The 12,050-nt window shown below is 37.7% G+C and overlaps 1 protein-coding gene across 2 annotated transcripts; it reads left to right on the top strand.

The window, feature by feature from the left end:
* Positions 1 to 275: 275 nt before the first annotated feature.
* On the top strand, positions 276 to 11,559 carry svip (small VCP interacting protein). Of its 2 annotated transcripts, XM_067436772.1 has the most exons (5): positions 276 to 735; positions 1,826 to 1,876; positions 6,255 to 6,292; positions 8,558 to 8,659; positions 10,415 to 11,559. In XM_067436772.1, exons 2-5 carry the CDS (start codon positions 1,851 to 1,853, stop codon positions 10,678 to 10,680), a joined length of 432 nt encoding a protein of 143 aa, XP_067292873.1. In that variant the 5' UTR covers positions 276 to 735; positions 1,826 to 1,850; the 3' UTR covers positions 10,681 to 11,559. The 2 variants fall into 2 exon arrangements, with proteins under 2 accessions (XP_067292873.1, XP_067292874.1); XM_067436773.1 differs by lacking the exon at positions 6,255 to 6,292.
* Positions 11,560 to 12,050: the final 491 nt, after the last annotated feature.

Consider the following 12,050-nt stretch of genomic DNA (forward strand, 5'->3'; position numbering starts at 1 on the left):
AATGACCTGTATACATTATCTACTATAATGAGCTCTACTGGGACCAGCCACCGAGCGGAGGCTTCAGTTTCGGAGAGGAGTGCGCAGGCTTGGTTGCTAAAAGTGTGTGTCCGTGTGTTTATTTAAGGAAAATATAACAATATGGTATTCAGATAGCTTCTTTGAACTATCACGGTAATCCATTACCGTGGTAAACAGTATCAAAGTGTAAAGGGACTACACCATCAGTACAGTGTTAACTAGTATTAGCAACAGTACTACTTCCATACCGCAGCATGGCGCTGTTGAGCTTCACAGTTCTCTCGACTCTCGGTGCTGCTGTCACCCTGTCATCCCTATAGCTACACTTTCAGATAAACTAATATATCATATTTACACAGCAGACCAAAAAACAGATGTCGGGATCCGTGAGAAGGAGGTTTGCTGAAGGTTATATCAGAGTCCGTTAGTCAGTGTGTTAAACGTTAAGTCTCATTAGCGGTAGCTGGCTAAAGTAGCTCAGCACAGCTTTGTTTACAGTGCTAGTTCTGTTCCAGCAGCTTTGATAGTGGGTCAGTGTGCCTATAGAGAAGCTTTAAAGTACATCTTAGCGGCCTGGCATCATTATAGGTGCTCAAATTTACTTTCATTTGTCTGAAAGAGTTGTATTTGTGCCTGTGCTACAATATCAGCATGGGTATGTGTTTACCCTGCCTGAGTGGAGCTGGGGATGATGTAGTAGTCACACCAGACCCCGTGAGTACTTTTAATAATTTTATTTATAAAACCTTTATTTACTATCTTTCCCTGAGTTCATCTTTCAAGTGTTAAAATTTCCTCTACACCACGCCAACTGGATGTCATAAAGCCACTGTAGCGACATTTTGTGGTCGTGAGGATGAAACGTTTGTTGATCTTTTATATCTATTTTTTTGCTTATTATTTGTTTGTTTGTGAAATACTCTCATTTAATCAAACCCATTGTTATACTTTCAGCAAGTATATTGAACATATCTATCCTAATTTCTTTATTTTGTTTGGTAGTTTTTTTTATCTGTAAAATAGACGTTTTTGGGGATTATCTTCCTACTCTCACGTTTTTTTATTTTATTTTAGGCAGACTAACTTTTCCAATATTTTGAAAAATGTAAATACAATGAATTTTTTAATTAGTAATAAAACAAATTCTAAATATTATTCTAAATATATTCTAAAACTAGTAATAAAACGAGTTCTTTGATTAAGCTGTTGATAAGGTTTAAATGTCAATGTTGTCCATTTGATTGATTTACTTTGTAATATATATTTTCAAGACCGTTTAATTGTATTGTTTTGTTTATTTTTTTATTTATACATATATTTATGTGTGCATGATCATTTCTGTTTCATTGATGAGAGAGAGAGAGAGAGAGAGAGAGAGAGAGAGAGAGAGAGAGAGAGAGAGAGAGATACGTTATTATATTTTGTCATTACCAAGGTCATCAAAATGTGAAAATTCAAGGCTCTCAAGTCTAACGCATTGGGCGTGAGACGCGCATTGCAACTTTTTTGCAGTCTATGATTTTAACCCGTTCACACGCCTTGTATTTCTCATGCAGAGAAACTTCCAGGATAACCCCTGCCAAGTTAATAATCATCATAATAATTTAAAGAATAATATTTTAAATAATAATAGGATTCAATTATTGATTAATGTATTCATTTTAAGTGAATAAAACATTCTTTTTTATTTGTGTTTTTTTAAAAACAAAAATTAGGCATAATTTATATTTGTAAAGATGTAGGTGTCACTTTTGTTATTTTTGGAGCTTGACAGACTGATTTTTACGAGATTTATTTTCCACAGGAGACCAGGAGAAGGCAGCTAGCAGATGCTGCGGAGAAGAGACAGAAGGAGGTAAAGATCACTGATGTTACAGCATTACACATAGATGGGCAGATGACAGATACAATAGGTTGGAACTTTTTTTAAAGGTTTTTAAGGTTAAACTTTATATAACTGTATATGATATATTTGATGAGGTAACCATTTTCAGCAGTTTAGTGTAACTTACATTAAAAGAAAACATTGCAATGTTAGTTTTTCTGCGATTATATATTGCGATATAAAAACAATTTCACCAGATTATTTAAATATCTTTATTAGAAAATAATTAATCATTCTTTCTAGAAAGATTGGGCTGATTTTGTAGGGTACAATATCAAACAATATCTAGGGCATGTAGTTTAGTCCAGATTAAAATAAAAACATGTTTAAGTTAGAAAATAAGTTGCCTTAAGTATTAAATATTTTGTGATGATGAGCACCGTAGTGAATACAGAAAACTAAATGCCTGTTGAAACGCCAGACAACTTGTTTACATCCGTGCACGTGCCTCTTTGATGCGGCACACAGAGCGGTGTTCATTTCAAGCGGTTGATTGGTAAAGTATTCTTAAAATGCTTTATATATTCGTAATAAATAATTATTCACTGTATTTTTAAGTGACCACGATAACAATATTGTGCATGTACATTATCGTGATATATCGTAACACCGTATACCGGCACATGTCTGTTTTTCGCGGATACTCGTCGAGATGGCATTTTGCCTGAATTTGCTCAGAAAGAATTGGGTGGAGCACGTGTCTCCAGTCTTCTTGCGCTCGATGTTTAAACTGACAGCAAATGATAAACTTAAACTCTGCAGTAAATCCGGGAATCCAATGCGTTCTGAACCGGGCGGCAGCTGCCCATACGGATCATGGATCAACTACGATCCCGTACACACCGCACATCCTGCCATGTGACTATCGCGGATCTGCACACCGCGGTATCGCTGCTAAAACGATATATCGTGCAGCCCTAATAAAAACAACTGTATTACTGTTTACAAGCGACCAGCCGACAATAACCAGATCAACATTTTTCAAGCACTTTAGAAAAGAGTCTTTGTTAGATTAATGCATTAATCAAATCGAGCTGAAAATGACCACAAGGTGCGGTTGAAATACATCGTTTTGTAAATACTGTGCTTTCGGTAGAGTCCTGTCATTATCTGTGTAAATCAGTGAGGCTTTACACATTAACCTCATCCAGCACAGCCACAATGACCACATAAGATCATAACATTCATAACATTAGCCAAGTTTCCATCCACTTTTTTGTTTGTTCAAGTTTTGTTATCAGAGGAGAACCGGCCCCTGGCTGAGCCTGGTTTCTCCCAAGGTTTTTTCCTCCATTCTGTCAGATGATGGAGTTTGGGTTCCTGGCCTCTGTCTCCTCTGTCACCTTCTCACTGATCTTCCCACATTGACACTACATGGCCTTTTTCCGATGAAATGTAGCACTCAAGATTTTTTGAAGGTCTCGGTCTGAGACGTAGAGGACTCTGGATTTTGTTTCAAGACCACGACTGCTGGGATATCACTAAATTGCAGATGCATTGTCTGATTCATTTATTAAACTCATTAATGTGATTGCATGTGCTTCAGATGCAATCAATAACTAATATTTAATTACATTTTTTTATTGTCCCAGTTCAGAAATTAATTAGGGATTGTGTCAAAAATGTCAACAAAAAATAATATAAATGCTCACTAAAATCAAGATAATGTTGCAAAGAAGTATTTGTATGAGATCTAGATTTTAATATTGTAACGTGATATAATTAAGCAAGAACAAGAGAGCTGTTTTAACAAATTTGAGCATGACTGCAAACATAATATTGCTTTTATACAAACATTAAATAAAAAACATTATTCTCAACATTATTTACGCATTTGTAATTTACCAAATGCACATGCATCTTTTGTAGCGCCAGCAGTGTAAAGATGAATTTTGATTGGAAAGATTTGACTGGCGTAACAGCTCTATACAGTGTCTTATTCTAATTGTGTTTATTGATTAAAATGAAGTCATTTCTCAGGCAGTAATGTGGATTTTTATGAATTTAAGGAGTGCCGGTCTGGTCTTGATTACAACACTAGTGTGCGTAATGACGCCATCCCTAAAAAAACACATTGCTGCATAAGTTTTGTTGTATCGTTAAAGAAATCTGCCCTCGAGTTGTTTCCACACACAATTTCACCTACAGCGCAAATTATATTGTTTCTTTCGCCCCGAATATAAAATAAAATGCAGAGTGATGAGACGTGATGTTTAAATTCACCACTCTACTGCTTACTATTTCCACCAATAACAGGCCTGTTATTAAATGAGGAAACCAGAAGAATTGTGGGACATTGGTCTGACATGTCTTTATGTGAAGAAGCCCGTGGGTTTGGACACAGGGAGGCTCATTTGTCCTGTAGGCAAAACTTTAGGATCAGTAAAAAAGATGGGTACAGTAAAACGTTAAGTTGTATTGTATTAAAGCTACACTGTGTAACTTTTTTAGTTTATTCTTAGCTAAAAACACTTAGTTCTTTCAAAAATATATGTGCTCATTAATGTATATTTACTTCTTTCAAGTAATAAAGTATTCCAGTAAGTTTATAATATGCCATTGAAAATACATACGGGTTAGGGTTGTGTTAAAAAAATTGATTCACCAATTCTGAATCGATTTTCATATTAATTTCTAAAGATCGATCCGTAACTCAGAGGATCGATTTAATAATAGGCCTACATTGAATTTTAATTTGCCGTGTCATTGAATTCACGCATGCGCGCGAGGTGGAAGGACATTAACACAAAGAACATGGCAGCTTTGAAAACTCCAGAAACGCAGCGGACAGAGAATACTGGATGGCGTTTTCAATTGTTTTCAATGAGTGCGGCGCGTTTTTAAAACGCCTGGAGCGCACCGAGGCACTGAGCGAGTATCTCACGCTCACGTGCTGAGCGCTCAGCATTTTTGATTGGTCACCGAGAGTTGAAGAATGTTCAACTTTGAGTAAAACGCAGCGCTCATCACTGTCACGTTTCACCCAGCCGTCCAATCACAGTGGAGGAGGGGCGGGACAAACACAACACAGACCAACCGTCACATTCTGCGTGTCGTCATCAGATGACAACAAACAATAATAACGGAACAAAATGATTTAAAACAAATGCCAGAGCAAATACATGTGAAATTAGAAAGACCTCCGCGGATTTTCCGTATCATAACAACAAGCAAGTCTCAACTGAGGAGAAAAAACGCTGCCTGCCAAAACGCTCTCAAGCGCTCACAGCCGGGAGTTTTCAGCTGGCTAAAAACGCTTTGGTGGACACACGGCCTAACGTTATACCGCCGTCACCGTGCTGAAGAACACTCTGAACACTGTTCTCACTGCAGCGCGCTTTTACTGCCAAGGAAGTTGTAATGGCTGCGTTGTCATGACTGCGCGCGACAGCACAGCTCCACAGTTCGCTGACTAGAGCAGGCTGGAAGGGGGATTGTTCTTTATGACCATCAATACTCCATTAATTTGCAGTTGAATGTCTATAATAATAGTATCAATATGTTGCATAACTACTGTCCTGTAATTCAGGTAACAGCTGGAAAAAAATGCTTTCTTAAAAAACACTTATCTAAATCTCGAAGATCGGATCAGATCGGATCGAATTAAATAATGATAATCGATTCAAGATCTTGAGAATCGGAATCGAATCGATTCTTGAAATTTGAATCGAAACCCAGCCCTAATACGGGTGAGGGGTTCGAATGCCGGTCGCCATGTTGCCTCTCCATCTTGAAAGTACATTAGCCAAAGAGGGACATACCCATAACTTCAAGCTTCGCCTTTCGTGTTTTAACACTCGATGGCACCGTGTCGAATGTGAAGAGGGGGATTGTCATGTTAATCTTGGACTAAATCGGCCACCATAGGAGTTAAATTGAAATTGGAATTGAGAGAAACAAAAAATGGACGGTCATATACCGTTTCACAGCTAGATGGGGGAAAATATCACCCAGTGTAGCTTTAATGATTGTATTAATATCGTATTAATGATTCCATCAGCTATATCGGGAAACAATTTGATGAGCTGTACTATTTTTCGCAAAAAAACAAAAACAAAAAAAAATCCTTGGATGGAAACCTGGCTAGTGATAACCTAAACGAACCCAGTCTCAGCAGTGACACTTTATAACAAATCTGTTTTATTATCCTCATCCTCTCATTATACATCCTGCTCTTATCATTCTGCTTTAATTCATTCTTCAACCTTTCAAGGAAAAACTAATATCCTATCAGACAAGAAAACAAGGATCCTTACATTTGAGATCCTTTTTAAACGTGCAGGGTTTTATGGTGGTGTGATTTTAGTTTCCTCACATGTAATTGGAGGGCCATTTTACTGTCTCTTAGAGGTTTAAGGCAAAGCATAGAACTGCTAAAGCGTCACGGTAAGTACAAGTCTCCCTCCGTCTGTCTCCACACTCCTGCAGCTGAAGCACCAACACAAACATCTTGATTCTTACGGCTGCTGTAATGTCATAATGCTTTTTGTCTGCTAGCATAATGGCGGTTCATCATTATCATTTAACAAAGTCCCATTACCTCTGTAGAATTTATTAGTATTAGAAAGTTTGACTTATGAAAAGGTAAAAATCTAACCTTACATTGTAGTAAAAGAATTGAAGGTGGGAAATCACATCATGAAATAAATGCTTTTCTCCAAAACACGTTGGACACAATTATTGGCACCCTTTTATTAAATACTTTTTCTTTCTATCTTCCCAAGATAACAGCTCTGAGTCTTCTCCTGTAATGAGTTTGGAGATCAGAGATCATTCCTCCACACAGAATCTCTCCAGATCCTTCAGATTCGCAGCTCTTCTCTTCAGTTCATCTCTCATTCTCTACAGGGTTCAGGTCAGGGGACTGGGACGGCTGTGGCAGATGCTTCATTTTGTGCTCAGTCACACATTTCTGTTGATTGGGTCATTCTGGATCATTGTCCTGATGGAAGATCCAACCATGGCCTATTATAAGATTTCTAGCAGAAGTGTCAGGTTTTTTTTTCTTTGCTAGAATCCATGATTCCATGAATCTGAACAAGATGTCCAAGACCTCCAGCAAAAAAAATGCAGGCCACAACATTAAAGATCCAGCGGTGTATTTAACCGTGGACATGGGGGACTTTATCCCTGTTTGCTCCTAAACCATCTGCTGTGTTTGCCTCCAAAAAGGTCTTTCTTTAGTGTCATCTGACCACAGAACCAGGTCCCGTCTGAAGCTCCAGTCGAGTCTGAACTGAATCTGCTGGAGTTTGTTTCTGGATGAGCGAGGAGGATTTTCCGTGAATCCTCCCAAACAACATGTGGTGATGATGGAGCTGTTTGATCATTTTAGGCTTTCTGACCCCAAGACTCAACTGATCTCTGCGATTCTCCATCTGTGGTCTTGGAGAGTCTTCATCCACTCAAATGATCTTCCTCTGGTGTGTTAGGATGATACACACACACACACAAGTCTTCTTCCAGGCAGATTCAGAACATCTTTAGAGGATGGAAGTTGAAATGGGGATTTAAATCAATGCTTTAGCGGTTTTCCTCTGTTTTGGGAAGCTCAACAATCTTTTGCTGAACATCACAACTATATTCTGTGGCTTTACTCGTTTGTGAATTTGGCCTTTGAGTTTCCTCATGATTATACTCGTTGGGTGGACAGTTTTATGCTCCTATAGTAACCCTGGTGTGCTATTTTTTATTTATATATATATATATAATATATATATATATATATATATATATATATATATATATATATATATATATATATATATATATAATGGGAATATTCTTCAGAGATAATTTACTCATAAGAATTGTGGCCAACATGCATTGGAGTAAAACATGCATTTCATAATGTGATTTCCCCCACTTTCAATTGTTTTAGTTTTACAATAACATTTTCTAAAATTATTTTGAATGAAAGATAAAAGGATAAACAGTGCATATTTATTTTCACAGCCATCTTTAATCATATTTACCAGGGATGCCAATATTTCTGACCACAAATTCTGACTCGTTGTGGCAATGAGAACTTTAAAAGATCTTCACCCCTCTAGACCTTATTCTTTGACATCTTAGATTTTTAACAGGATTGAAAGTGAGGCAGTGATGGATAGACACTGCAAAAATATATTTCCGATCCAGACAACGTGAGATGTGGAAAATTATTAGTGATCTAAGAGCTTTTTACAGCAGATGACACAAGGCAAGTTTATCCCTCACAGCCTCATTTTCACACCTGTCGGGGCGTCGCTCTGAATAGCTGAGTCAAGTCATCGCCATTTATAAAGATAGTTTCCAAGCAGCTTTACAGTGATAACGGAAAGGATTGAGTGATGCAAACAGAGTTTGTTTCGGTTGCGAAGCAGCTCTAGAAGACAACCGTTTTATTGAATAAGGTCAGTGATTGGCTGGTTAGTCAGGGCAGTTGTAATTCAGTGTCAAGTGTCATTGTAGATGGGATGAGATTAGTTTTTGCACACTTTTCTAGCTTGTCTCTAAGGTGCACCATGACTCAGCATGTGAGCACTGAATAATATCGCACACTTCAACTAATAGTTATTACTGAAGTATGCTATTGTTCTCACTGAACAAGTCAAGTATTTGGGTCACAAGTATGGTGTGGTTGCTGTATTTTGTCTGATCTCTGTGTAGATTACCTACAGAGGTATCAAAAACCCGGAAGCCTTGGAGAGGAAAAAGAAGAAACAGGAAGAGACCATGAACTCTGTGCCATCTGGAGGCGGAGGGCTAAGGGTAACTTTTCTTTTTCTTTTCTGTGTTTTCTAAAGATATAGAAGTAAGGTAGACTGAGTTTTTAGTTAAACTATCATAAAATTATTTTGACGTAATTTTAATCAGAAGTGTGTTTCAGAGACCCCACCTCAGAGGTCTTTGACCTTAGACTTTCATTTAAAATATAACCTACATTTAGTAATCATATTCTGATATTTTGACACATGAATCAATATTCATTTTTATAAAATGCACAGTTTTTTTATCGAAGTAAAATTAATATTTAGCAAGGATGCATTATACAGTGGGTATAGAAAGTATTCAGACCCCCTTAAATGTTTCACTCTTTGTTATATTGCAGCCATTTGCTAAAATCATTTAAGTTATTTTGTTTCTTCTCATTAATGTACACACAGCACCCCATATTGACAGAAAAACACAGAATTATTAACATTTTTGCAAATTTATAAAAAAGGAAACACTGAAATATCACATGGTCCTAAGTATTCAGACCCTTTGCTCAGTATTTAGTAGAAGCACCCTTCTGATCTAATACAGCCACGAGTCTTTTTGGGAAAGAGGCAACAAGTTTTTCACTCCTGGATTTGGGGATCCTCTGCCATTCCTCCTGCAGATCCTCTCCAGTTCTGTCAGGTTAGATGGTAAACGTCGGTGGACAGCCATTTTCAGGTCTCTCCGGAGATGCTCAATTGGGTTTAAGTCAGGGCTCTGACTGGGCCATTCAAGAACGGTCACAGAGTTGTTGTGAAGCTACTCCTTCGTTATTTTAGATGTGTGCTCCGGGTCATTGTCTTTTTGGAAGGTGAACCTTCGACCTACTCTGAGGTCTTGAGCACTCTGGAGAAGGTTTTCTTCCAGGATATCCCTGTTCTTGGCCGCATTTATCTTTCCGTCGATTGAAACCAGTCGTCCTGTCCCTGTAGCTGAAAAACACCCCCACAGCATGATGCTGCCACCACCACACTTCACTGTTGAGACCGTATTGGACAGGTGACATTTTTCTCTACACATACCACATACACATACAGCCAAAAAGTTATTTAGAGTTTCTTTGACCTCATGATTCTCATTTGCTCTGACATGCAGTGTGAGCTCTAAGGTCTTATATAGACAGGTGTGTGGCTTTCCTTATCAAGTCCAGTCAGTATAATCAAACACAGCTGGACTCAAATGAAGGTGTAGAACCATCTCAAGGATGATCAGAAGAAATGGACAGCACCTGAGTTAAATATATGAGTGTCACAGCAAAGGCTCTGATTACTTAGTTTTTTTTTTGTTTGTTTTTTATAAATCTAAAAATTCAAGAGGTCTGAATACTTTCCGTACCCACTGTATTGATCAGAAGTGACATTAAAGACATTTCTCCATCAAAGAAATGCTGTTAATGTTAACTCTCTACCACGGTTTTCACTAAAATATTAAGCAGTACAACTGTTTTCAACTTTGATAATTATAAGAAATCTGCATATTAGAATGATTTCTGAAGGAACATGTGAAAATGAAAACTAAATGACCTTATTTTAAATTGTAATAACATCTCAGGATCCAGAATTTAAATAAAAACATATGTATTGCTAGAAAATGAATCCTCCAAAGTATTATAGCTAATTCAATATCTAAGTTAAATATAAGGTGTAATATTTGTGTTGGCCTTTTCTGAAGACGAAGTGGCTTCTTTTACTGATGTTTGCTTTTAATTGGCCACTGAATAAAGAGAAGCAGGATTATTGAGTGTTGTTTTCTCTTTCTCTGCAGTGGCAGGTTGGCTAACAAAGGCTGGCGTGTCCACTCCAGGGATCAACCTTCATCTGCAGTATTTCCCACCGACTCGAGAGATTAGAAGAACTCTTTGTGCTTTCTTTCTTACTTTGAAGTGTACACTAGCCAGGGGAGTTTGCATAGAGACAGCCAAGCTCTTGCACAAAGCTCCCAATCCTCCAGGTCTTCTGATTGGCCAGAGTGCAATCAGGCCACGCCCCTTTAAATGCCAAGATGCGCTAGCTAGTGGGTTCCTGGGATAGTGTTTTTTAGCAATTCACGTATTATTATTTTTTCACAACTTATTCAGTTTATGTTCACGCATCATTTTCACACTCGCAGCTTTTGTACCAATGTGCTTTCTATAGTTGACATTGTTTACGAGATCTGAATGTCATTTTAATACACATTTATACGACCGAAAAGCATGTTTTATATTGGATTCGGGGTCATTTAATCCACATTTAGCCAGTTATATTTATACATCAGTTACCATTGTGTTTTGCTTTGTAGGCTCAGTGCATTTGGGAAGTGGGAAACGTGTGATTTATTTAAGAGTGAAGTTAAACATGTGAATGGAGGATAGCACTTTCACTGCCTGTTGATTGTACGAACCAAGTAGAATGTGCATCACTATCTGATCGCACGCCTCAGTGTCTCACTCTCTCTGAAGGACTTTGGTTAACTTAACTTATCTTATTTAAACTCAGCATCCGTATTTGTGGGCCATGCAACAGTGACTGAATGGCTATGGCTTGTCTGTTGTGTAGGAGCCTGAGCTGTTGTGGTTGGTGAGGAATATATAACATCTATAGGAACTCTAAGTGAATTCTTCATGTTGCCTTTGATGCTTTTCTTTTTAAGAAACAGTTTTACATTATGCTAATGAGTTATTACCTCTTGCTACAGCAACCACAGTCTGTGTTTGTGACGGGGGAAATCCATGGGCACCAAATAATCAACCGAAATATCTTCCCAGGTTTCTTTGGGCTAGGATCCATTTCTAAATCTAAAACTTTTCACACAATGAGCTCAACATCTAAACCGTGGAGCATTTATCGCTGCTGTGGAAATTGTTTTCTCACAAACACACACACAAAAAAACACACAAACAATAGTTAACTCTTTCCCTGCCAGCATTAGAAGCCCAGGGCCCAAAATTTGGTGCTATACCGCTGTGAATATCTGAAGATGTTTTATGTCAAAAGCCTCTGCTTTTAAAAACAACAACCCCATTTTATTCTAGCGTCATCCATTTTTTTTTATCATCACTTAAATATGGGTATGTTTCATAATGAAAGCAACATTTTGAACAAAACGCTGAGACAATCAAGACTATATCCAGATGAGATTCAGGCCCTGTTTACACGTACATGGTTATTTTGAAAAACGGAGACATTCGTTTACACGCCAACAAAGAATTTGCGTCTTTCTGAAACTGAAAACGAGTCTTTCTAAAAACTCCGGCCAGAGTGGAGATTTAAAACAATCTTCGTTTGCACGTTTGTATGTAAACTGAGACAACGTTACACTACAGTATGCGCCAGAACTCGCACCTACATCTAAACTATTGAACACTGTATAATGCTACATGTTACCACAGGTCATTGTTTTATGAGTGACCAAGTGTGTT

This window comes from Pseudorasbora parva, chromosome 25 (assembly GCF_024679245.1).
Source record: "Pseudorasbora parva isolate DD20220531a chromosome 25, ASM2467924v1, whole genome shotgun sequence".
Taxonomy (NCBI): Eukaryota; Metazoa; Chordata; class Actinopteri; order Cypriniformes; family Gobionidae; genus Pseudorasbora; species Pseudorasbora parva.

Coding starts and splice junctions, on each gene's coding strand:
- svip (XM_067436772.1), top strand. CDS start 1,851: ATGCTGCGGAGAAGAGACAGAAGGAG. Junction 1,877..6,254: donor CGGAGAAGAGACAGAAGGAG/GTAAAGATCACT, acceptor ACTGTCTCTTAG/AGGTTTAAGGCAAAGCATAG. Junction 8,660..10,414: donor CTGGAGGCGGAGGGCTAAGG/GTAACTTTTCTT, acceptor CTTTCTCTGCAG/TGGCAGGTTGGCTAACAAAG.